This window comes from Notechis scutatus, chromosome 3 (assembly GCF_049901735.1).
Source record: "Notechis scutatus isolate UNSWTSFEM ecotype Mainland chromosome 3, rNotScu1.2, whole genome shotgun sequence".
In the NCBI taxonomy this organism is placed as follows: domain Eukaryota; kingdom Metazoa; phylum Chordata; class Lepidosauria; order Squamata; family Elapidae; genus Notechis; species Notechis scutatus.
In genome coordinates, this window is record NC_142011.1 from 23,488,749 (window position 1) to 23,516,376 (window position 27,628).

A 27,628-nucleotide genomic window follows, 5' to 3' on the forward strand; every position below is an offset into this window, starting at 1 on the left:
TGAGTAGAGAAAAACAACAAATGTGGAATGACAATGAAGATTCTATTTCATCTCCAATGAGAAATGTTTGATGAGGAAGTTGTTACTCTTAAGAAAGAGCCACTGCGTAATCTTGCCTTATTTCAATTTTATTTTGTAAATTTGCATGCTCCTCTGATAATCATGCACTGAATAGAAATAAATGTCCTTTCAAAATTATTAAAACTGTCATTATAATATAACTATCATCTTTTTTTCTCAATGGCTTTCTACGTCTAAGCCATAGAATATGACACTTATTGATTTAGGCTTTGGAGTATTCGTCATTATCAACTATTCATAGCATGCTTCAAACAGGTTAGATGAGCCAATGTTATCACTATTTTTAAGTACAACAGAAAAACACTATCAATGTGACTTAAATATATTTAATACATATATGACTGCTCTTTAATATTCTTGGTCTTTACATACTTGAACTACATGTCCTTTGATACCTCTAGTATTCCTTAAAATCCTTTTGTAACAAATCAATCTCCCTGCAAAACAATAGACAGTCTTCCATTTTTAGTTGCCTTACCTGTTTCTGAATTTGTTCTGGGCTGCTAAGCATAAGGTGTACGATGTTGGCTTTAATAGCTATCCGGTCAGTTTCACATATTTTATCTGGTTCATCTTCAATCTACAAACAAAGTATTAATTAATTTAAGGCCATGCCTTTTCTAGACACTGCTAAGTTGTTTGCTTCATAAAGAGGATAAATAGGAAACAAATACTATCCCTATATCCCTAATTAATAATAAAGTCAGGATAGAGAGATATAATTTTGAATTAACATTAGTTGCTGCAAAATCTGAAACAGTTATAAAATTAAAGTTCAATCCTAATTATATAATACCCTCCAAATCAAAGTTGCAAATCTCTGGTCCATATTCTTCATCTACTGGCGGCTTCTCTACTTTCTTGAAAACTTAAAATTGTAGGAGTTAAACTATTAGCCCTTTCACTCTAGTTTCACTCTAGTTAGGAAAGGAGGAGGAAAAGGACTAGACAATTTCTAAAGGAAGAAAAGGACTAGACAATTTATTTTTGCCACTTATGCTTCTGCTACCTGCTAAGTGAAGACTTCTGCATTAGCCATGGAATCTGGGAAATCAAGCAAATTTTGAATGCATGATCATATAATCAATTTTAATTTGCATATGGATTTATGTATAAGGGAGATATTTATGTAGTTATTGTTCTCAGATGCAAGGGTAAAACTGATTCATACTTTCAGTATGAAGCACCAAACCTACTGGATTTCCTATAAGTCCTTTACAGAATCCTAACAACCAATATGGGGTATAATAAACATATATGTTTAACATATTAATATTTAATAGATAATAAAATTTTATTAGTTAAAATACGTACAATTCTCCAGTTTCTTTTAATATAATTCTTGAATGTGACAGAAGCACAAACTTTTATGACATTATCTTGTGATTTTTCCAATAGTGTTAAGAGCAGCAGTGGATAATTCTGACTTCCTTCAACAGATTCAAGGAATTTTTCCGCTGTAAGAAAAATATATAGTTTATAGTTTTATTACTTTCAAACTCCTATTATTTAACATCAAAAAGAAATAAAAAGACTAGATAGGGATAATAAATTGAAATCAATATTTTTATATTGACTGTACAGTTGTCATCCTGCAACTATTAAATATTTCCAAATGTACAGTAGCTGCTAAGCACAGATGAAGATGGTGTTCTTAGATTTTATACTCCAAATATTATATTTTGAAAAGACATCTCTTATGGACTTATAGTGCTCAAAATCACTGACTAGGAATTAAATAGATACACATCCATCACTGTACTAGTGATTTTTAACAGTATACAGAAGCACAATGAAGTGTCTTCATATGTAAAGAAGTTATATGCCTTTGAAGAAATTATATCCATATAATAGTTTAAAAAATCTGAATATAATTATGAGTAAGAAACAAAAGTGATATCGATTATGAGAGTTTATTATAGGGGATGTACTGAAGTACAGGACAGCACCTTTCTGAACTCAATGAACTCAAATTTTCAAAAAGTAATGTGAGAATTCAACTACCTAGCTAATATTGTGCTCTAAATTATCACAGGCTGCCATTTAATGTTTAATGTAATGGCACAGGCTGCCATTTAGTCTCAAGTTTTTTATTCACATTCTTAATTTTTAAACTGTTTACCAGGACGCCTTATGGCAGGATCAGGGTCTAGCGTCTTCTTTAAGTATTCTGTTAAAGTCTGCAAATTGGCATCACTCAGCTCCATTACCAAACCTAAAAGTTAACAAAACAGTGTTCAGTAACTGTTAATACTGTATATTAAGAAAAATAAGGACCAACTTTATTCTCAACAAAACAAACACTACAGTATGTATTAAAAAATATCTTTTTGGCAACAGAGTGCACACTGATGGAAATTCAAATCAGTTTTCTTTTTGCTCTCAATTAGGATGTCAGCTTGGAAGCCATTTTTCTTTGAAGCTTCTGGGCTTCCACATTCTGTGCCTGGGAATTTTGGGAGTGGGATTTCAAGGAGTGGTGGAAGATTAGCCACAATAACATTCCTTTCTCAGAAAGTCAGGACATGTTACTCTACTCCTGGAGGGGAATGCCTGGGGATAGTCTCCAGTTGGAACCAAGTAATGATTGGACCATGTGATGAACTATTGGGTGCAGGGGTTGGATTTTGGGTTCTCTTTGGGCTAGGGAAAACCCGGAAATCTCAGATTCGGGTTTTCCTCAGATGTGCCATATAACATCTCGAATAAAACGGATCTTTGAAAAGATGACAGTCTCGGGGTCTTTTAGTTTGGAAGTTGTAACTTGGAATGCTGACATAGGATATTTAAACTGACAAATGTCCTATCAGTAAAAGCACACTTATACACATGTCATTGTATGGTCTCCTAGCCAATAGTAAACACAACCTATAATTGTGAATAAAAACATACACAAAAATAGTGCAATAGATTTCTTGACATGTAAATTATAATTTCCATGATCTCATATCATGTGGACTAAGATTTCAGTAACATCCAATATTATAGACCAGATTTCAGGTTCCTGATGCTCTCATTATTCCATTGTTTCTATTAATTGTGCCTCATATCTGCTTGGAAAATGCCCCCAATTCTTTGGAAGAAATATGAAAAATACATATTGTGGTGAAATTAAAGGTGCATAAGCAAAAACCTTGTTTAACCTAGTTAAATCTTGCCTACATTAGGTTGGAAAGTGTGATCTCAAAATAGTACCAAATATAATAAATTTTGCATTCTTCCTACATCATTTTCAATGTTTCTTCCAAGAGTAGTACAATTTAATAGGTCTAGTAGATGATGATCCTCTTTATTTTGAAACTGATATAAAACACAGTAGCAAAAAATTCTAACAGGCTTTCAAGAGTCTATTACTGTATCCTACAATAAAGATGTACCTGAAATCCCTGCTGTTCCTATTTCCTGGCCTTGCTTATCCTGAAGGACTGAGATTCATCATGACCTTATTGAAATTGTTTCATTTTAAATACACACACTGGTTGTTTTCAGTTCAAGCTGTTTCAATTTTTCCAAGTTTTTCATGGTACAGAAAACTCTACTGAATCACACTTAAGCTGTATTTTTAAAACCAAGTTTCAGATCCTATCTATTTATTCTTTATTGCATTAGGTTATCTATTTCTGATTAGAACTAAAGATTGGAAGGAAGCATTTGGGCTATCTTTCCCAGACCTCCTTCCCAGGCCTCCAGTCTGGGAAGTCAAGCTAAAGACAAACATGAATGTCTCTCTAGAATCTACTTGAATATGGAAGGAAAATCTACATCTTTCCAGTTAATTGCTCTATGAAGAAGCTGGAATCTGCCTTTCTGTAATTTATATCTATTATTTAGGTCTGCAATGATACAAAACAGGACTTGACCTTCTATGTGGCATCTTTTCACGTGAGTGCTATTGCATCTTAACAGGTGTCTTTTTTCAAAGCTAAAGATACTTACAGTAGTTCCTTCTGAACATTTTTAACCCTCTAATGATCTCTGTTGATCTTCTTGTTACCTGTTTTCAATTTCTTTATTGACAGAACTATTTATAACACTTTAAGTGAAGTTTGAGGATGCAGGAAGAATAAAGTAGTTAGGTCTCATGATTTAAAAAAGTATATGCTGATGTAGTGTAAAATTATCCTTGCCTTTCTTTGCAGTTTTTACTCTACTGGCTCATATTCAATTTGCAACCAACTATTATTGTATCTGTTATATTTATTGTAACATTAAGATACTTCTACAACCTATTAATATTATTTTGCATTTTTATTTCTCCTTAACTACATAAATTTGTGCATCTGCAAATTTGTTAAATATTCCTTCCCTCTCTGATTTAACTCATTAAAAATGTGCAGAAGATTATAGGGTCCAGGACAGATTCTTGTGCCATTCTCAATTTGATCATGGACCATTATAAATAAGAACTCTTGGCATAGTTTCAAGCGATCTACTTAATTATCATGTCACCCAATTTATACTTATTACTAATTAGACTTGACATGGAATACTCCAAGGAAATGTTGTTGATAGACAAACTATCAATTATCTCAGGAAGATGCCCAATCAAAAACATGAAAAAAGGTTTTTCAAAATCTGTTCTTCACAACTCTATGTTCATTTCAGATAATTATTGAATTGTTTTATATCAACAGGACTTTCATAGACTCATCCTTCAAAGTATGCTAACACTCTGTTCCATGATTTTGTTGTGACAGGTTTTGGCTGTGATCACATTTAAGAACAGCTTTAATTTTTTTAAAAAGTATATGAACTTCCCCGTAGGTATAACTTGGAAAAATCTTGAATCTTTGGTTGATAGCTATTTAATATCTCAATTTGGAATCACTGCCTTTTTATGTATTTTTTAACATTAATTTTTAAAAACAATTTCTCATTATTAGGCACACGGTTCTTTTTACAAAGGAGGAATATATAAGTCAACTTAAGCTTATGCATAAAATATCCCCCTATTTTAGCCCTATGATAGTGACAGGCCTATGATTTACTGTTTTTGAAAGCTCATTGCAATTCAAAACCCTTCCCAAAGAGGACCAATTCATTTAAACCTTGATGGGAACACTAGAGAAGCAGAAGCAGCAAAAAAAAAAAAGAACATGCATAAATGAAATTACAAATTAGTAAACTATGTTTCAACTGGAAAGAAGGGATCAAAACAGAAGGGATACCATTCAGAATAGTTGGGTGTGCCCCCCTCGGAAAAATGGGCTTGGAGGAGGAGGAGGGAAAAGGTGGGAAAAGAATGTTACGTCAATAAACCAAGTATCCCAACCATCTTTTTGCAAGCAAGCTGCAATGTTGCTGTAGAGTAGATAAAGCTTATTTCCAAGTAATCATTCATACCCATTGAATTAATTGGATCTGATTGAAATCTTCCCTCTACCAGGACCTCACCAAGCGGCTACAACAATTCTCTCCTCCCCATTTGAACAAATCCAAATACAGTGAATGCTGCTGCAAAGAGGATATGGGCGAGGAGCTTTCATCCTCCATATTAGCCCCAAACAAAAATAGCTTTTGCCCAGTGCAGGGTATTTCCTTCTTCAACGCCTGCAACAGGATTTTGCTGTTTTTACCCGAGAAGGAGCCCACAGAGCATCTTTCTTCTTGGGGGTGGGAGGTGGGGGATGGAGGGACAAGGCTGGCATCCTTCTACGTTGCTGCCTCAGGAAATGGGGGAGGGGAAGCCCACCACAGTTTCCTTAAGGGGACGAGGACCCTCCCCGCCCTTGAAAGTCCTGCCCCATCTCCAACGGGTTGACGCCAGAGGAAAGGCTCGGCGATAAAAGGAGGGAACTGGAAAGTGAGAGACAGAACAGTGATCGAGGTGCTCGATTCACGCGATCTCGTTTCCAGAGCGAGTGACAGGCGAAGCTAGCCAATCAACAGGCTGCTTTTGCCGCGGGCGAGGCTCAGGAGCCAACGAGGGCACGCGTAGGCAAAAGGAGGCAGGCCAAGAGAGACGCCGCAGGTTCAGAGGCACCACCCTCTCTGCTGGGCCGTGGGCCCGCACTCGCGACCGTCTCCCCAGACTCACAGGCTTGCCTCGGTTGCCCTTCCTCTCCGCGGCGCTCCCTTCCAAAGCCTGGGAAGCTCAGCCGCATGCCAAAGGATGGCGGATCGCGCTGAACGGCTTGGCCTTACCTGACGGGTCCCCCTGACAGCGCGATCGAGCAGCAATTCCTCCTAGGGCTCAGCTTCACATTCAAACCTCGATGAGGCGGCGCGGCGGCGGCGGCAGCAGCGGCGGCGACGTGGTGACGGCACCACGCAAGAGGCGGCTCCTGCTTTCCCCCGCCCTCCCGCCGCTGCCAATCCACAAGCGACTCTTCCAAACCGGCAGCCAATTCCGGGCGGGCTAGTTATGAGTCCGGATGACCAAGAGCCCTTCAGCGCAGAGACGTCCAGAAGGTCTTTGCGGGGTGACGAAAACTGAGGGGGATATTTTGAGGCCCTCAGAGGGACAGGAAACCGGTGCTTCCTCGCCGGGCGATCCTTCAGAGTCCTGTGGATGTTGTGGGGTGGGTGTGAGTTACACGCCGGTCCTTAAAATTGGCAACCACGCTTTAGCCCGACATTACAGACCTCTTAGGAATCATCCCATTCCTAAGAGGTCTGTAAGGGGGCATGCATAAGCGCACCAGCGTGCCTACCGTCCCTGTCCTACTGTTCCCATGTATTCGTACTCATTTAATATGTATATATACTTATATGTTTATATGTTATGTTCATACTTATACTTGTTTTCTCATACATGCTTGACAAACCAAATAAATAAAATCTGGGAACTCAGTCCTGTTAGCTGGCTTACAGCTTATTAGACCACGGGGAACGATAGGTAAGCACTAACATAGCCTGGTGTAAAAACACTCCCCCCCCCTAAAAAAGTACTACACATAGTCCTCGACTTACAACAATTCAGCTAGTGACTGCTCAAAGTTACAACATCCCTGAAAAAAGTGACTTATATGACCATTTTCCACACTTACAACCATTGCAGCATCCCCATAGTCAGAGAATTGGTGACTGACTCACATTTATGACAACTGCAGTGTCCTTTTGTTGCTTCCTGACAAGCAAAAGCAATAGGCAAGCCAGATTCACTTAACAACCGTGAGACTAACTTAACTGCAACGATTCACTGAACTGTCAAGTCGTAGAATGAAGCAAAATTCTTTACAACAAATGTCTCACTTAGCAACATAAATTTTGGGCTCAATTGTGGTTGTAAGTCAAGGGCTATCTGTACTTACCACATTATTTTCCTTCACACTGGGATGGTTAATGGAAAATGAAAAGAAAATAATCTTACAAATTTCTTAATAAAGGGACCCTTAGGTGAAGGTTGCAATTGAGGAAAGCTCATTTAACTTTACACCATTTTGGAAAGAGAGATACTCATCTAAAATTGATCACTTTTCCGGTTCCTAAGCCTAAAGAATCACTGATTTATTAGTCTTATCAGCATTCGATTTTGATGGCTTTCATCCAACCCAGAACTGCCTGCAAGTAATTGTAAAATAATCTGGTTGCTGCATTTTCTACTGGCTGAAGCTTAATGCATGTTGCTGTATAGTCCAAGGGGTTATCATGTCACCTGTACTGAAGTAAGAAAAAGATTGCTTTAGGAGAATTGTAAATGGGTCAGAAGCCAAAGTAAGTACTTACTATTTAAGCAGGATGTCTCTTAAGACATGAGTCATCTCCTTTGGGAGGTCACTGCCCTGCAACTAGAACCAAATGAAAAAGATCCAGATTAATATGCTTCCCTTAGGATTCTCTGTAATTGATTCCCTATCACTTTTTCAATATCTTTCCTTAAAAAGGAAAGGTTGGATACTGGGGGGAAATGATCTAACATAGCTGGTACTTGTCTATGGAGAATCTCAATCGTCCAGGTTATGGTTGTCCCAAAAGTGCTTTTGCAAAAGGCAACTGGATTTTCTTGGTATTTTCCTTGAAAATATTTCACTTGAAAGCAAAGAAGCTTCTTCAGTCCAGAAGTTGATGCTGGTGCTTCTGTTCTCATATTTTTATGACTCTTGCAATTCTGGTTTAATTAATCAATTAAAGCAATTAATGCTTTAGTAAAGTGTCATCCTGTCTCCAGTCCCTCAAACCTAATTGCTGACACAGTCACAGAATTACAAAATCACTGTTTGTTCCTTCTTATAAATTATGGGATAGGAAAAAGCTTCAATAGTTGATAACCAAACTGGAATTTTCAAATAACATTGTTTCTTAATTTTCTCCCAATTCAACCATAACGATTCCCGTATATAGTGCCTTCTGAAATAACCCTGCGATTTAGTTCCCTTATACCATAAAAAAGCATGCCAACCCAATAATAAATCATGTCCTTCCAATGCCAGTAATCTAGACTTTCTTAACGTTATCCATTCTTTAACCCACATTAAATTTGCAGCTTGATAATACAACTCCCAATTAGGAAGGCCAAATCCTCCTCTAATTCTAGCATCCTGTAAAAGTTTTAGTTTTATTCTCGCTTTCTTACCTTGCCATATATACTTCAACACCATTTTATTTAATTCATCAAAATAGTCTTTACCAAGCCTAATTGGTATTGTTTGAAACAAATATAAAATTCTGGGTAAAATATTCATTTTAATTGTTGAGATTCTACCTATCAAAGATAATTGTAGATTTTCCCATTTTTTCAAGTCAGATGCTATCTGCTGTTTAAGTTTAATATAATTATTCTCTTTCAGTGTAGTACATCTTGACGTCAAAATTATCCCCAAGTATTTAACTTTATTCGTAACTTGAATTTTCAATAAGTCTGCCAACTCTTCTCTTTGCCTTAATAACATATTTTTTGTCAGAATCTTTGTTTTGTCTTTATTTATTTTCAAGCCAGCCATCTCACCATACGTCTCTATCTTTTCCAGTAGTTTTAAAGCTGTCTCTAGAGGGTCTTCCAGAATAAAGACCAAATCGTCCGCAAAGGCTTGCAATTTAAATTCCTCCTTTTTAACAAACAGTTAGATATGGGGAAATACTGGATGAAAAGGGTGAACTTAAAACGATGCAAAAGCTAGAAGAACAAGATATAAAGATGAATTGGTTTTCATATGCGCAAATACACTCAAGGTATTTTAAAGATTCTAAAACAGAAGGATTTTATGATACATTGACTGATTTAGATGGGATTTTGACAGGTGCTGATGAAAAAGTGATTAAAAAACTATATAGTTATTTGTTGGAAATTAAATTAGAGGAAGAACAAGTCAAAGAAACAATGATTGTTTGGGGGAAGAACTTTGGATATGGGATTGATTTAGAAAAATGGCAAAAATTGTGGTCTCAAAATTATAAAATGACAATGTCAGTAGCATATAAAGAAAATTTGTATAAGATGTTTTACAGGTGGCATTTCCCCCCGACAAGAATAGCAAGAATGTTCAAGAATAAATCCGAAAAGTGTTGGAAATGTCATCAGATCCCTGGCTCATATTACCATATGTGGTGGACTTGTGAGGAGGCCAGGAAATACTGGACTAGAATTCGCATATGGTTGGAAGAAATGACAAAAAAACATATAGATTTGAAACCAGAGATTTTTCTATTGGGAATCTTACCTGATACATTTAATAAAAACTTAAAGTATTTGATTGTAAATGTGTTAACAGCGGCTAGGATTGTATTTGCTAGAAATTGGAAGAGTGAGAAAATACCATTAGAGGAAGAAATTATTAAGAAAATACTGGAATGTGCTGAAATGAGTAGATTGACATTTGAAATTAGAGAACAAGAAGATAAACAATTCTATGAAGTTTGGGATCTTTTTTTATCAATGGTTAGATAAAACAATATAATAATAGAATATATATATATTTTGGTTTTGATAATATTTTTAGAATATTATATTAAGATAGATTTGGTATGATTTTACGATTTGTTATAAATTAACTAAATTATAGTTATCTCGCTTAAGCATGAATTAGTTAAATTATAGTCAAATGATTGTTTAATAAGGATATTAGGATATATAATTGTTGATTGATAATATGAGTTATTATGTAACATAATTATTATGATGACTATGAAATAGATGCACAAAAAGGAGTGATAAACCAACCGATACACTGTCTGTAAATTTATGAAGAATGACGATGTTCTTATGTTATGTTTTATGTTTTATGTGTTTTTATTTGTTGTTAAAATCAATAAAACTTTTATAAAAAAAAAAAAGAATTACAAAATCACTGTTACAATAGTATAAACCAGGGGTCCCCAACCACCGGTCCGCGGACTGGTACCGGTCCGCGGAACAAGTCCTACCGGGCCGCTGGTTTGCTGGGTGCCGCCATCTTTTTTTGATGAAAAAGTGCTTCCGGTGAGCTTTTCCGGGTAGAAAGCCATTTCTACCCGGAAAAGCTCACCGGAAGCGCTGGCGCCACCATCTTTTTTGATGAAAAAGTGCTTCCGGTGAGGTCACCGGAAGCACTTTTTCATCAAAAAAAGATGGCGGGCCGCGGCGCCTAGCTGATGCCGGTACCGGGCCGCGGCATAAAAAAGGTTGGGGATCACTGGTATAAACTATTGAGTTGTACTAAGCCAAGTGTGTATCTCATAAGTCTGATAAAGGAGTAGATTCCAAACTGCAGGTTTTTATCAGCATTATCAGCAATTTTGGGGGTTCCATAGATTATAAGAGTGCTCTTCTAGTATACTGTGCTGCATAAAAATTTGTGTAATGTTTTGAATTTTCAATAATTCTGTATAAATATAACCTAGTGTTATGTTTTTCATACATGTCCTAAAACTAGATAAAGAGACTCAAATGAAACAAAAACATTATACTTAATCCTTTATTTATTGAGGAAAATGATCCAAAACTACATATTTGTGTGTGGCAAATGTGAACCTTTCTTTTCAGTAATTGGTGTGCTCCTCACATCCTGGCAGCAAAATATGTAGCCCTTGCATACTGTTAGATACAAAGAAACCAGTTACATTGTGAGCTGATCAGAGTTGCTTCTTTACTGTTTATTGCCTATTTATAGGAATCTCACCAGACTGATTGCATTGTCTTGAGAACAGCCAGCTAAGGATTTCAGGGATTCTGGAGGGAGAGGCAGGTCTGCAATTGCTTTCTGCTGTGCAATATCTCTAAGCTAGCTAGCTCTTCATATTTCTTTCTCCCAATTCTAGGTGGAGATTCCACTACACTTACTGATAGTAATTGGGACTAAAAACTATTGCTAATGATGCAGCCATAAAAGGCAATGTGACATGACTGTGTCAATTTACAAAGGCAGTTCCAGCAGTCCCATTTGCCATTATTATGCAAATCCAGGGTGGTTGCAATGTCATGTGATCATTTGCAACTTCCTGCTAGTTTCCCATTGTCTTTGCTTGTGGGAAATCATCAGTAAAAGCAAGTGACCATGGGTTACTGCAACATCGTAATTGTAAGCCAGTTGCCAAACACCCAAATTGCCAACTATGAGAACCCTCTCATTCACAAGTCCCTCTCATTCAGCGCTATTATAACTTTGAACAGTAATTGACCAAGTGGTCCTTAAATGAGGACTATCTGTCCAAGGAGGTTCTGAATACTGAGGGTGAAATATACCCTATGTCTCTGTTCTGTAGCCTTTAACATTACTCCCTGACAAGGTGACAAAAAATAGTAGAAATAAATTGTTAATCACAAGGTCAAAAAAAATGTTTGATGTTAAACTTTATTTACCACCTGATTAAAGCATGGAATACAACATTCTTCATAATATTTTATATAAAAACTTTACATAACTTTGTATTACAGTATATAATTACACTATTCTCTCAAAAATGTATACATCCATCGGGCAAGGAATGCTTTTCATTAACTTAATGATATTAAATGTACTTCATAATAGAAGGTCTCTTAAGAAAAAAAGTAGCTTATAACTAATTTTAAGCATTATATAGATAAAACATACATGTTGCACAAAGTATATTTTATTTAAAGTTGCAAAGAGATATTCTGGACAAAAATATCAAGACATTTAAAGAACCGCACCTCTCACAAATCAAAATTTTCTTTTGCTTTGCTTCAAGCCAAGAATCACATCACACCATTTGATTGAACTGTAACATATGTATTAATAGGGACAAATTTCACTGGCAATTTATACTGGCTTATGTTAGCCTCAGTGGGAGTATAACAGTGGTGAATTATTTTTTAAAAATGCAATGCACCAAGCATTTAAGCAAATTTTTATTCAATCTTTTTTTTTTTTAAAAAAGAGGTCCTTATGTGCAAATTTGCAGATTTCAAATATCTGGGTTTTCAACTTCATTTTCAATTTACAATAGGGGGGATGGAAATTTTGTACTGGGCTTGGTATTATAGAATATATATAATACTACCCCTTCCTAAACTGTTAACTGATATAAACATAAAACCATGTTTTATGCTTGCTCCACCTGATAATCCAGGGAGCAATCACTTTGGAAGTCACTTCGATGCTGATGCTGGGCTTTGTTGCTCCTGCTGGGCTTTTTTCTAGCCCATTTACTGTAAAATATTTCTTCCAAGTATTTCAAGTATTAGATTACATACAGCTCTGTACACTTTTTTTGCACAGTATATTCAATGTTTGCATCGTGACTTCACTAACTTATGTTGCACCAACTATTTTAGAATATAAGAGTACATATAAGACCAAGTGTTGAATGACCAAGTGAGGCAGGGTTCTACATTCTTACCTCATTTTTTTACTACTATTCTGTATGTATTCCTGTTCTTTGGCTGAAATGATAAGATTAATACTTCATCTGCTATTAGCCATGGCCAGAATTAATAGTAATCAAAACTATTATTTTAAATTAGTGTTGCAAACCTGATTTGGTAGAATCAGGATTGCAAACTTGATTCAGAAGGAATCTATTTCATGTTTATCACAATTGCTGCTACTGAAGGTATAAAATAAAAGCAAAGTTTAATGCTGACAAAAGAAGGGGAGAGTCATATCAGAAGGGGAAGAGGCAACTATAGTGTGACATGCAAGTCTAAAGTTTACAATTGCTAAGAGATCAACAAGTGCCTGCACGTGGAATTGTGTGTCAGTTCATCTTGCACTGGATTCATGATATAGAATTGTGTTATACGCCCAGCTCAAACAAAATTTCATGAGTGTTTAAAGAAGTGATACAAGAAACATTGTGTTTACCCTGCAGAACCTATTCGATCTGATCTTAAATCAATTACTATAGAAAATTTTAGAGAATATTCCTAACATTACTATGATTGTCCATGGAGGTTGGTATTGCCAAAACAAAGCAGTATTGATGCTCACAATCATTACAAAAACACATTCAAATAATACATGTACCATTATTACCATTCTTCACAATCTTCAGGAATATCACAAAGAAAGGCTATTATGGAACATCTTCAAACACATACAAACACACACACAGATACTCACGTGCTACCCTTCATGATAATTACATGGTTATTAGATTCCCACCCATATTTTTAATTAAAGTCTTAGCCATTTGAAAATATAACTGTTGGCTGCTAAATAAAGCTTTCCTAAGAAAATGAATAATTTAATGCTACTGTCTAGGGTTTAAGTTTTATGATCAGACTATTCTGTCTATAAGTAAAGATCACACAAAAGAAGCTTCTTCACAGTGCTTTACATTGCAAAACTTTGGAAGATAACTATTTTAAACCCTATGCATATTGCACTTTTAATTCAGGTTCTAAACATAACTTGCAGTGTTGCCATGCTTCTTTAATGAAATCAAAGAGGTGCACAACTGAACAGAAAACATTTAACCAAGGGAGAGAGAGAGAGAGTGATGAAGACCACATTGTATTTGCATATTGACATAAAAATTATAGAAATGGGCAAAAGCAGTCCAATTAAAGAAGAATTCAGGTCAGTACAAGGATTAAAATAACAGGATATAAAAATAAATAACTTTTTCCCCCGCACTCAGTGAAAATCCTTCTTTTCACTGCAAACATAAATAACTAAATAAGTAAGCTAATGTTTTATCACAATCCTTTCCAATGAACTGTTTATATGTTTTCCAACATATTTCACAGAAAACAATATTTTTCACTTGCTATGTACAAAAGTCTTTGGTAGAGAAATTAAAACGTCATAAACTTTTTATATCTACGAATTGCAAAAAGAAAAAAAGTAAAACTTATACCGCTTTATTACTGAAACTCTTTGAGATAGCACACTAGTATTTAGGAAAAAAAATCCTGCCATAACTCTTCCCTAATTGTAACAATGATAACAATGTTAATAGCCAGACTCAATTTACAGAGCTAAAAGTTTCACTTTCTTCATCACACTTGTCACTTTGGATGGAACCTTTTCAGGAATTTTCCTTAGGGCTGCAGTCACCCACCTACCGTGTCTCCCTGCTCCCCACTTCACTAACACCTAACAGTTCATGCTTGCCAATAAGAAGAAAAAGTATATTTAATACTTTTGCATTTTTAATACATTTGGACAGAAATTACCTCCTTCCTGCCCTCTTGTAGAAACCATTACATTATTACAACTATACAGAATTTGCCTGCCGTATCTTACAAAACTATTTCTTATTGGGCCAAGAATAGTAAGACTTAGTCTTATAATAATTATAATACTAAAATCCCTCCTTAGACCCAAATTCAGAAGAACCAATAGTACGGAACGGTGACTTTGCTTCCTATTGGCTCCAGAAAGCAGGCTTCTTTCACAAGTACATGTGCATTTATATTAATAAATCAAGTGGTTCCAATAGGAACCAGACTCCCTGTCTTATACAACTTATAATAATAAAGCATTAACCAAGCCATTAAAACAACCATAACTCAGAGTTCGGCAGCAAAAATAGAAATATCTGAAAATACATTGAAGATAGACAGTTTCTACCCAAAGGTTAATCTATACATTACTCCAAAAGGGAAATACGAGTATAAATTTTGATTTATTCAATGTGCACTTCAAAATTAATCAAAGAATTTGAGTTTGTCATTTGCTTAGTATTTAATAATCACTAGAGATTAAGAATCAGAAGCATTTTTTCAAAGCTTTCAAACTTCTTAAACATTCAAGTCATGAGAGATGCAATAATTGAATTAAAAGGCAGTGTGAATTGCTACAGTTTCTGGGAATAATACATTTTGTAGATTGCTTTATTGATAGTAACCCAGTAACAAGGGAATTTTCAGATGATGAAAAATTATCAGCTCTAGAGAAGATACAGTGCTGCTCTGAAAATGATTTACCATTTACATTCTGCAAGGTACGGCAGAATTAGCAATAAGGGAGATTTGGATTTTAACTGGGTGACTACATGTATTACTGCCTAGTCACCATCTTGCTACAATATACACAATAGACAGCACCAAATCATTCAAATCTGTATTGAAAGAAGAGACAGCACCAAGTCATTTTCAACTGTAGGCATTCTTGGTGGAGAAACGCTCCAGCCAATTTTCAAATGAATTTTCATCTTCACAAATATTTATTAATACATTTGCTAGCATCACAAACTTATATAAAGGGTCTTCATTCATCATTTCCAACAGCTTAAGAGAAAACAGCTGGAAGGTATTAAGAGGGAACTACTGCAAAATCAATTTGAGCAGACAAGCTGAATGATAAGAAGGACATGACATTTTACTGCAATAAATTGTCAAATGTGAACAGCTATTCCTATAGGACAGCCAGAATTATAGTAGTAATGAAAGAGCCTTCAGAAATACCAGACTGGCCAATACAACCCTGCTGTTCACATTATTGAAGTTTCTTCTTCTTTGGAGAACTATCAGTTTTTCTTTGCTTTGTTTATGCTTTCATTCAGTGAACTGAGCATTATTCAAGCTTTGGTAAACAGCAGTCACAAAACTACCATGCAAGGGATTGAGTGCCTGTTGTTCGCAAGTGTTCTTCAGGAATCCAGACTCTGAACACTACACCAATGCGCAGGAAAAACTTCCTCAGCACAGCTCGGAGTTCTGGGATCAGATCGAACTGCATTATTTCACATAAGTAGGGGTAATATGTTGATGCATGTGCTTTAAACTTGGGAGGAAGAAAGGAGAGAAAAAGTAAGAAATTATAGAAGTCTGTTCATCCAAATAGTATGGTTCAATTGAAGGTACAATTCCCACAGTCAGGGAATGGCATTGCAATATCCACATTTAAAAAATATGCTTCTGTAAAACCTACTCCACATCTTCAACTGGTCTTGACCAAAATATTTCAGCAGCAATTTCTCAAAATTCTATCAACTGCAACCTATGTCTCATTACACCTTGACCTTGCCACTAGAATACCCTTGCCTTAATTCTTTCTTTACCACTCCATCAATTCAAAGAGTATAACTCAACAGTGAAAATAAATTGTCCCTAATCAGGTAAGGGCTGAATCCTGCCCATCCTATATGCCTTGCTCCTCACACAATCTACACTTATTTATTTTATTTTGTTTGTTTGTAAAACATGTACAAGATAACAAGTATAGATATGAACATAAACATGAATAAAGGAAGTAAATGGGGACAGTAAAACAGGGACGGTAGACTTGAACGGGGCTACCACAACCTGTAAAAGTCCCATGTTTTCTTCTGAAATTGAAGTAAACATATTATCTTACCTTTTCATCACTGACTTTTAGTGTTTTTGTTAAAAGTAGCAACAGGAGATTGGTCCAGGCCTCTCGATGGCTTTCAGAATTCACAGTGATAAAATAGGCCAAAGCTTCACTGCACACACTAGAGAAAAGAACGTGTGAATATTCAGAACAAAGAACAGAAAACAGAAAGCAATTTAGTGAAGTAGGTTCCGCTAGTTCTGCTCAAATCAAAAGAAATTTTCAGGTATGTATGAGAAGAAGGAAGAACAGAAAGTAACAGAATATTATTAATTTTAATATTCAATATTTAAAAATCTGAATTATAAAATTTGGGGGTATTAATATTTTTGCACACTTGTATTTAATAAAGCTTCCTTTCCTTTAAAAAGTAATTTAAATAGCCTTAATTAATTTATTAACAAGGTTTTTTTCCATTTCTATTTTCACTACAGGCAGTGAAACTTATGAATGCAATTGGGATCAGATTTTCAAAATTGTTATGGTTGTTAAGTCGAGGCAGTCATATGACTGACCAGATGACAATGATGACAATGGCCATTAAGTGAATCATTGTGGTCATTAAGTAAATTCATAGTAGTGAAGTGAAGGTTGTAGTTTAAGCGCCAGCCCATTCTTTGGAATGGGCAACTTTTGCCTGAAATTGGCAAAAAACATAGCAAATTGCAATCACATGAACACGGGATGCAGCAACCGGTCATAAAATTAAGTGCATGTGTGTGGCAAAATATTTTACAATGGTGAACATTATTTTATGGGCTATAAAGCACCTGTTCTGGGCCCATCATAATTTTGAATGGTCATTCAGTGACCCGTTGCAAGTCAAGAAATAAATAGATATTGAGGATAATGATTGTCTACTTAACAAAAGTTGGCCTGTCAGTAGAAAAAAGTAAATATATAAGAAAAAGGAATGGACAAAATTCAGACATAGGAACAATTTGTCAGAATAGCACTTTTCAGAGTTAGGAAATTTTATGGCAGCTCTAATAAATAATTCAGGTTTTAAAAAATCATGGTGTTTTCACATAAAAATTTCCCAGTTGCTTATAATGAAGGATTGAATCTGAATGAGTTTTCCTTTGCATGCTTTGTTTAAGCTCCCCAATTTAAAATGATTCAACAGAAAAATTGTATGTCGCCTCTGAAATCCTGAAGAAATTGTGTTGGAATTGTCATCTCAATATTACTTTGAAATCTAGAAACAAAGCTTACTTCAGAAGCCTCTCTTGTATAGCTTCCCAGGAATCTCTGCGGTTTTCATCAACATACATTCGGAAGAGAATTCTTAGACAACAAGCCAAACTGCTGGTCTCTTGTTTTAAAAGGTTGGGCTTTGATTTACCCTTGAACCCTGAAAATTAATGAAATGACTGCTTAACACCTTTGAAACTGAAACTTGAAATAATCTATACATCTGAACATTAAATAAGACCTATTCTCATGTATGTTATATTGTATGATAATATTATACATTAATAATTCCATGCCAGTTGTCACTTTAGATTGCAGTATAAACCAATATAATTGTTACAATAATTTTCTAAAATCTTCCACCCTATTTTATATTTACCTGCCCTCCATAGGACAGTCCTTTGTTCATAATTGGAGTTGAAAGCTTTTGAAAATGAGTGGGACTCTTGCAGACAATCCAGTAACTTGAACAGATGTTGGGAAGACATGAATTTGTACATTCCCTGATCTTCAGTGTCAATGTGTATATCTGTATCTAGTGTGTCCCTCTAAAGAGGAAATCCAGGGATAGGAAATATTAGTTAAGGACACAGGTTACAAGGGTTTAAACATAATTTCCAGAAAAGCTTCAATAGAGCAGACCCTAGTTTTGATCTTAATTCAAATATACTTGAATAGTTTATACTTTGATGATTGAATTCCACATCTATACAATGAGAACAGAGGCTGCTCTGTTAATCATAGAAGCAGATGTCTTACCTGAGCAGCAGCCAAATGTTCAGCATCTTCTTTCTTACTTGTTGCTGGATAAAATACTATATTGTCAATTGTCTGAATCAATTCCAGCTGGACCACACATTTTATGAGGAGGCTGGCAAAGAGTTTCTGATCTGAAATAATATATCATATTTAGATTTTACTCTAAAAAATTTTTTTCATACTTCAAAGCTTCAAAGTTAGTGCACACTATTCATTAGTTTTTAAGAGATTCAGGCACACATGAGTTTCTTCTACTACTGTGTTGTTAGTGAAAATGATTATTATCTCTAAATAGTTTCCATGCCATTTTCTTTTCTTTTTTTTTTTTTTGTAAATTTTATTTGAGTTTTCACAAAAAAATACAAATAAAACATCTTTTTTGAAAGTAGCGTAATTCCGGGTTACATTTCTTCGTACAGACACAAATTCCATTTCATGCTCATTTTTATGTTTTATTCCAGGGGTCCCAAACCGCCGGTCCGCGGACCGGTACCGGTCCGCGGAACAAGTCTTACCGGGCCGCTGGTTGCTGGGCGCCGCCATCTTTTTTGGGTAAAAAAGTGCTTCTAGTGAGCTTTTCCGGGTAGAAAGCTCACCGGAAGCACTTTTTCATCAAAAAAAGATGGCGGCGCCAGCGCTTCCGGTGAGCTTTTCCGGGTAGAAAGCCATTTCTACCCGAAAAAGCTCACCGGAAGCGCTGGCGCCGCCATCTTTTTCGTCAAAAAAAGATGGCGGCGCCCAGTTGATGCCGGTACTGGGCCGCGGCGCCCAGCTGATGCCGGTACCGGGCCGCGGCGTCAAAAAGGTTGGGGATCACTGTTCTATTCCATATCTTATTACTGTTTTACATTTTCTGCATAGCTTCTCCCCTCTTTTAATTTTCTCAATTTTATTTTAATTATCTCATCTCAATTCAAATCATTATATTTATATTTTTTGTCTGTCCTGTTTCAATTATCTATTATCTTTTCTCATTAAACAAAGTTTCTCCTGTAGTTACTGATTGGAGTATGACACCTTTATATCTTTTAAGTTTATCCATTTAACTCTTATTTAGGCTTCAATATATACCCTAAAGTTATAACATTCAATATAATACATAACTTCCATTCGGATTCTGCTTGGTACATTCTTAAAATACACACTATATTCTTAAAAAAAGAAAAATATATAAATATATGTAATTAAAACAAGACATTCCATTCCAATTCATTTCTATCATTAATATTAATATTCATTAAAATCTTAATTTCTTTAACATTACTTTTCATTTAAATATCATACTTCTATGGGAACAATTATAAGCTTTCCATAATTAATTCCCCTACCTCTTCACTTATATTTTATAAAACATTAACTAATTAAAATGTTCTCCTCCCTTCCTAATTCAATTTTCTCATTTATTTTATTTCACTTATTTTATTAACAAACATTTCACCAAATTACACTAACTATTTTATTCCTCATTTTAATCATACATTGTTTCCAATTTTCTAAAGTTATTTCTATTACTAATATAACAATACAATCTTATGTACCTTTACAGAATCCCTTTTTCATTTAAATTTTCACCCATTATCTCTAAATAGGTCCTGTTTCTCTGTATCTTGTTCCGGTCCTTTGTAACTTCTTTTCCTTTCCTTCTTCCCTCTCTTCTTCTCTCTCCCCTTTTTACCCCCTTGTCTCTCTACCTCTATTTCTCTCTTCTGTATTCCCCACTTCTGTTGCTTTCCAGTATTATACTTATTTTTTGAATTATTTTTCTTTTCTTTGGTTGTTTTTTTAAGTCTTAAATTCTCCATTCTCTTTCCCCCCTTTCCTTTTTCTTCCCCACATAGAATTACTTGTTCATTAAAGATGGCTTCTTCTTTGTCCCAGTCTTCTTGTTTTGCAGACGTTTCTTGTTGTTTCTAATAGTTCCAAATCTCCATTTCTAAGAATTGAAAAATGAAGCCAAAAGAACCTCTCCCTTCTTGTGCATCTTCTTTATACTTTTTAAGTTCCATTTTCAATTCATCCAGAAGTAGTGCCATTGTATAAATTTTTAAACAACCACCTTATTAATTTTAGTCATTCAAATGCAATAACCAAGAATCCAAAGATCACCAAGTAATCCAAATACACGCAAACTGTTTCTTTTTGCTCTTTTTTTTTCACTTTCTCTTCCTGGGGTTCTACTGTTTAGTTACAAAGTTTCAGTTAAAATGTATCTTTTAGAAGTCTTGTTGAAGTTTTACTGTAGATTCTTTTTAATTCCAGGCAGTCTCCTCCCTCTTTCCAGATCCTGCCCTTTTATTCTTTTTCTCTCCCTTCCTGCTTATGAAAAAAAATTTTAGTGTCCAGAAATCTTTATTATCCCTTTGACATTTTGTTTTATTTTCAGCTTAATTGCCTGTTCATGTCAAAGCAGATTTTTCCGATTTCTTATTTAAGTCTCTTAGTTGTCAGTATAGGGAAAGGGAGAGAAGAAAAGAAAAAAAAACACCAAACCTTTCCCTTTTCACTTTCCTTCACTGCTTCCGACTCTTCTTTGGGAGCGATGTTATTTTTTTGTAAGTTTAAATTCCAGGGTACCTTAGTTGTTGATTTTGCAATTTAACCCGGTCAGCCAAAACTTTCACTCCTTATCTTCCTCCTGCACATTCTTTTCCAGTCGAGTTCTTCTTTGAGGTGGCCATTTCTGACCACTGCGGCAACCGCCTTCGGGAAAGGGAGTAATGGCCAGCTGAGGAGGAGAGATGCGGCTCTCCTCAACCCTGCTGGCAGTCTCCCCCCTCTTCACCACCTCTACGGGGTGGCTTAGCCCCGAAACCAGCCGGCTTGGGGCGCTCCAGCGGCGAGCCTGGACCGAAACCGCGCACGATCGCGGATTTCTGTCTGTCGCCAAAGGAACTCAAACTGGAAGACCCATGCCATTTTCTTTAGTATAACTTTAAGATAAACGCATGGTAGAATTATATCACCTGTACATGTAAAAAACCAAAGTTGGTTCAAATGGCTGAAACAATCAACCAGCATAATTTGATTTTGAGAAACTGTTCTAAAAATTGGTTCAGCCAAGGTAATATAGAAAATACCTTGTCTTATTTATTTCATTACTCAATGAAACCAACCACAACAATCAAATAACTTTGGACAGTTAACACTAAAGCATAAAATACTCCAAAGTAAAACTCTGAGCCCTCCAACCAACACAATCTCAGATCAAACATTTACTTTAAAAGAGCCAATTATTTCTCAAGACAGCACATTCCAAGATTTTGAGGTAAGCCACAGAGAAGCCCTATATATTGCTCTGACAGGACCTTAAGCAAGTGCTTCCTCAAAACACTTACAGGGCAGGCAGAATCATGGTGAATACAATAATTTGTGATAAATTGCCATAATTGTTTCTCTGACTCTTTGTAATACTATAACATCAGATGTGAGACTAAAGGAAAAACAATAGTATCTTAATGTACCAAAAATTGGATATAGCTGTTGATGCAAACACAGTTGCCCTTCTTAATTTGTGTTGAGGATTTACTTCCCAAAAGGCTGGACTGAAAATGTATGCATCAATGTGAGAAGCAAACTTACTTGAATAAGGGCCTCCTTTCCAGCTGTCATCTGTGGGATTTGAAAACTGGCTCTGCCCTCGTTCTGAAGCATTTTTACTACTTAAAGACTGGCGATCCAGGTCTACCTCCTAATAGAAAATGTATCTGTGTTAACTTCTTTTACATCTTAGTCACAAATCTCAGTTTCAAAATGATTTAAATTTTTCAGACATTTCACAATAAAAGTATACTATAGCTGTTCCTTGGCATGATTTTTCCCTTGTTTATATGATTAATGCTTTGAAATACAGATTCTCAGAAACAGAAAAACAAAGTCTTATAATTTTTATTTCCATGATAAATATCAATAAATCTGACGCTGTCACATGTATCTTTACTGAAACTGAAGCACGTACCAGGTGTTTTTCAGATGAATCATCTTCCATTCCTGCTGGCCTCCATGTCAGCAAACTTCAAAAAAGAAATGCTTAAATCAGATAATAGTGCTGGATCTAAAACACTGGCATAATCTACATTAAAGAAATATTGTACACTTACACATGAGGAATGGTAGTTTTGAAGATCTCTAGCATACAATTGCAGGTTTGGTCCCAAACTTCAGGACTGAATTTTTGTCCATTTAATATTACCAAACTTTCTAAGCAGTTCGTACCTGATCGAGCCAACTGTTCATTGTCTATAGAAAAATTAAATCACAAATGAAAGCGAGAACATTTATCATAACATCCGAGACTTGTACATTTTGAGTTGACAACTAGTTGTGCTGCAAGATGCTTCCTAATGGTAAGTGATAAGCCTATTGCAAAACTGAAAATAAGTTGATAGTACATTAGTGAGAGATTGACACTGCTATCTTTCTCCTCCAAAACTGTTCTCAACCATTTAATTACCCAGCCTTCTTCATATAGTTATACTAATACAGAATCATGGTGATTACTAATCATTCAGTTCCCTGAAAACCAAAATCCAAAATCCATTTTAAAACTTAAAAAAAACTATACTTTCCATTGAAATCAATAGAACAATCTACTTGCAGATTTCAAAGTCTGGATATTTTTTTAAAGGACCCAAATAAGAACCAAGCTTGGTTGCTTAAATCTATTCCACACATACCCCTGTACCCCAAAACTATAAATATAAAAGAAGAAAACCATGGCTAATATTAAGAAGCAAGAGGATAAACTGTTTCAAGGAACAGAAAGAAGAAAATAAAATGTATCCTATTACAAATATGATAATAGCTTTATAGGAAGCTACTATGGTCCTTGCACCAAAATATGTTTGCACTCCAGCAATGTTGTGATATAGAAAATCTAAACCAAAAGCTGCAAGTATTTCTTGGTGTGAAACTATGAGTAGCATTGTCTCATCTTGAACATATGAGAAGGGGCAAAAAAATGCTCACAATAATTTTTTAAAGGAGAAAATGGAGTGTAATAGTATGTAAAAGCCATTCTTTGTTTCTTTTCATTGCAAGAAAGTTTCATTTTTTTAAAAAATCTGCAAAACTTGTTATGGCTTTAAATTATATGTAAATTGGTTATGAGTTCATTTTTCAAATAAGAACTTAATTCTGCAGCTTGATTGCAAACAAAAAATGTTGATTATCCAGTCATTATATAACATTTGTAAAAAGTATTTAAAACATTATTTAATATCTGACAAGTAACATAGCTTTAAGACCATCTCCTAGATTACTGAAAGAACATGCTATGCCAGTGGTGGCTAACTTTTTTAGGCTCCAGTGCCAAAAATTGTGCGTGTGCTTGCACGCTCATGCTCGCGTGCCAGCATCCAGAAGGCAATGCGCCTCCCCACAACCCCTACGTATGCACGTGCAATACCCAGCCACCCACCTGCTGCTGCCCCCTTACCTGCACTGTGCCTCACAGCTGATTTTTGGCTGATTTGTGGTCTTTTTCGGCCTCCCAGAGGCTTGAGGAAGGCTTCTGCAGGCTTTGCAGGCCGAAAACTAGCCCCGTTTCGTCACTTCTGGTATTTTCGGAAAAACAGAAAGTGATGAAACGGGGCTAGTTTTCAGCCTGCAAAGCCTGCAGAAGCCTTCCTCAAGCCTTTGGGAGGCCAAAAAAGGCCTCAAAGCGGCTGAAAATCAGCTGTGAGGCACGCACATGCACAGTGAGGTAAGTTTGCCTGCAGCTCACGTGCCGGCACAAATGGCTCTGCGTGCCACCTGTGGCACATGTGCCATAGATTCGCCATCACAGTGCTATGCAATAAATAATTTATTAAAGAAGCAATAAGGAAGAAATATTGTTACCAATACCACAAATGTAACATTAGCAAAACAGAAAACTTAGACTATTCTTTTTCAGTGTAGTTGTCTTTTTCAAAAAAATAAGTTTTTTTTTCAGAGTCATCCTTTTTAGAAATGCATGGAAGTATGGAGGAAAAAGAGGAAGATTAATTTCACACACAGCTGCTCCCAAAATATTCATTCAGAATAAGTGACATATATGTAAATAAGCTACCTTGTTTTACACACCAGTGTAACTGTGTAAATATGTCAGCAAGAAGAATTTCATTCAGAGCTTCATAGAACTGGGTAAATACATCACAGATTGCATAAAGTGCATGATTGCAGGTAGTAGTCATCCATTCAGACTTCTATGGAGACAAGAATCAAGGGTTGTATGTTTCCGATTGCTAACAGGGAAGGGTTCTGATTATATAACAATCATCATTTTAATAAAAATATTCAGTTCACCCTTGTTTACAGATTCACCTATACTTATATCAATACTTAAGACTTCAAAATTCTAAGGATTTATTCTATTTTAAAAATTTAGCTAAGAAAGCACCACCTATGTAAAGGATAACTGGAGGGCCAACTGAAAAACCAAGTGTCTGATATTCCTTTTGGCCTGATGGGATTAGGCAAAGAGATTAAACTGGATTTGACCTTGGTCCTATCTAAAAGATAGAAGGACAGGGGAGTTAGTCTTCATTATGTTTCCTAGATTTATTCTTTCCACTTAAAAGCCTTATAACTTGGCTTATTCCAACCAATTGTCTTCCAGACATGTTTCAACTTTCGTAATTATGAATTTTAGAATTGTGGTAACTGGGGACTGTGGCAATTAAACTTTAACATACAGGGGGAATACTAGATGGAACATTTTAATTTTAAAGTCTATCCTTTCTCAAACAAACCATCAGAAACATATTATTATATCTGTCTGTTATTCTTGTTTTATATAATTTTTAAAGCATTCTAAACCTAATTAGATAATGTAACGTTGCTTTCAATACCTCTGTTTGCAGCTCGGGAAGCTTCATGTTGTCAAATATTCTAAATACAATTCGAAACAGATCTTGCCACCAGTGCTTTTCAAAGGTTTGGCCATAGCTCTTCATAATTTCAAACATAACTGTTAGTCCTCTACAATGTGAGAAAAACATTCATCAGAAAGGTATCTTTTGGGAAAAGAATGAAGGGAAAATATGTTTTACTAGCAATTATAATCACAACACTTCATTACCTTGTCCGCACATCTAACTTGCACCGATTGATGATACAAGAAAGTTCGAACAAAATAGGGAACCATCCTCTAACCCAAACCCTGTCTCCAGGTGCTACGTTCATGTCATCACTTGTATATTCTCTCAAAACCTGTGAACAGATGAAAGCTAATAAATCAGTACAAATACAGTACCATTTAATCAGATCTTGCTGCACAATTGATAAAAAGGTAAACAAAACCAGAATTTTTTTTTCAAAGACTTGTAAACCTACACTTTATAAGAAATTCACAAATCTCCTGGTAACACAAAATTTAAACTGAAATATGTTTTACGATGTATTTATTTATAAATATATTTGAAATTAGGAGATATAAACCTTCTTAAATTATATTTGAAAATATATTATTCATTCACTAAAAGTATAGGTTGGTAAATCAGGATATTGGTATTCTCCAGCCAGAATTGTAAACAAATTTAAAGTTCAATAATGGCAAGTTTCAGTTTTAAAAGGAAAAACCAGTAAGTGCTGGTCCTAAAAATTGTTGGAGTTTAAAGGGGAAAGAAATAATGTGAAAAATTCTAAAAACTCTCTTGAAATATTGATTTGGAGTTTAAAAGTTCAGAGAAATACAAATTAAAAGAAATACCTGTGGTCTTTCAGAAACATATTTTGCACAGTAACGAATAAGTCTAATTGCTTCCATACTGGTATCTGGAAAGGCAGCGTTGCAGGCAAACTCTGATAAACATTTGACAGCATCCTGGAATGAATCTATGGCTGCAGGAAAATGCTGTTGAAAGATAGTAGCTGTAGAAGAAAATAAAAGGAAAAACAAGCCACCATTAAAAATTATTACATTATTATTGGATATCTTGGGTAGTTGATACTGAAGGAAACCATATGAATTAGAAGGAAACATTTGATCTTCGATATAATAATAAAAAGTCAAAGATTGCAGTCAATCGCAGTATTGAAAGCTGACCAGCTATACCAAGCCTGCATATCTTACAAGTTGTAATCAATTATATTTACATGGCCCAGCAAGTAGACAGCGGCAGTCAAGTAACTAATTAGTTTCATGCAAATGTAATCATTCTTGTGTCAGTGAATTTTCTTCTAGAGTAATCTAAGTCTGAAGAGAACTGGTACCCAGTCCATACTCATTTTTATATTATAAAGAGAAATGAGAAATACATGTGTAGCATAAGCAAGAAAACCGTATATTTCAAATTTTATTATTTCTATTATTTAAAGATGGTCATTATTGATTTCTTTTGAGGATATTAGTTTTCATAACATTTACTTACTAACTATATGTGCTGTTGTCTGGAATGCCAACTCCACAATATTCCCATCATGATCAGATGCTGCTTGATGAAACACTGCAAAGATATTTTTCCACCCTGAGCGAATATTAGCAGCTTGAGAGTTCACCATCTGAGTAATACAGCGTATTACCATGTCCCGAATAGTTGGGGATCTAAAGGGAAAATACTACTTTATTAGAGAACTTTTTCTGCAAAGTATTAATACATATTAAATAAGCAGAAGAAAACATTTACTTTCAAAACGCATAACAGACCTGTTCTTCTTCATGATATGCTCAAATGGCCTCAAAAAGTCTTTCTGAAATCGGAAATTGGCTAACTCCCCCTTTTCAAGAAACTTCATTGACAGTTGCCTCAAAGAATCAACTGCAAAAATTGCTACATCTTCATTAGGATTGCAGCCAACCTATAAATGAGAAAAATAGAAATTCCCTTAAAGAATAATCCTAGATAGATCAGAGTACTGAAATCCAATGCTTCAATCTGTTGTACCTGTCTTTGAATCTAGGAAACAGACATAATCAGAGTAAATCCAGATTTGAAGCTCTCCAAAAAGGATCATCCTAATCCTAAACTTGTATTTTTTCAGAAAATTGTTGACAT

General features: G+C 35.3%; 2 protein-coding genes across 4 annotated transcripts in view; both read right to left on the reverse strand.

The window, feature by feature from the left end:
* CSE1L (chromosome segregation 1 like) overlaps positions 1-6,346 on the reverse strand; it is a 28,238-nt gene extending 21,892 nt beyond the window's left edge. The window contains exons 1-4 of the mRNA XM_026664998.2: positions 6,226-6,346; positions 2,204-2,296; positions 1,396-1,538; positions 560-661 (exon numbers count right to left, since the gene is read on the reverse strand). Of these exons, the coding sequence (XP_026520783.1) occupies positions 560-661; positions 1,396-1,538; positions 2,204-2,288 (330 nt within the window). The 5' untranslated portion in view covers positions 2,289-2,296; positions 6,226-6,346. The remainder of the gene's footprint in view (positions 1-559; positions 662-1,395; positions 1,539-2,203; positions 2,297-6,225) is intronic.
* Positions 6,347-11,771: 5,425 nt separating this feature from the next.
* The window catches only part of ARFGEF2 (ARF guanine nucleotide exchange factor 2), a 48,407-nt gene continuing 32,550 nt past the window's right edge, over positions 11,772-27,628 (reverse strand). For 2 of the 3 annotated variants that reach the window (XM_087959289.1, XM_026664999.2), the window contains 14 exons: positions 27,280-27,431; positions 27,005-27,177; positions 26,344-26,504; positions 25,714-25,844; positions 25,484-25,613; positions 24,703-24,838; positions 22,751-22,889; positions 22,609-22,663; positions 22,233-22,341; positions 18,654-18,784; positions 18,274-18,442; positions 17,916-18,054; positions 16,704-16,821; positions 11,772-16,130 (listed from right to left, as the gene is read on the reverse strand). In XM_087959289.1, coding sequence (XP_087815415.1) covers positions 15,954-16,130; positions 16,704-16,821; positions 17,916-18,054; positions 18,274-18,442; positions 18,654-18,784; positions 22,233-22,341; positions 22,609-22,663; positions 22,751-22,889; positions 24,703-24,838; positions 25,484-25,613; positions 25,714-25,844; positions 26,344-26,504; positions 27,005-27,177; positions 27,280-27,431 — 1,920 coding nt within the window. In that variant the 3' untranslated portion in view covers positions 11,772-15,953. Of the gene's footprint in view, positions 16,131-16,703; positions 16,822-17,915; positions 18,055-18,273; positions 18,443-18,653; positions 18,785-22,232; positions 22,342-22,608; positions 22,664-22,750; positions 22,890-24,702; positions 24,839-25,483; positions 25,614-25,713; positions 25,845-26,343; positions 26,505-27,004; positions 27,178-27,279; positions 27,432-27,628 lie in introns of those variants that run through there. The other variant, XM_026665001.2, reaches the window with a different exon arrangement.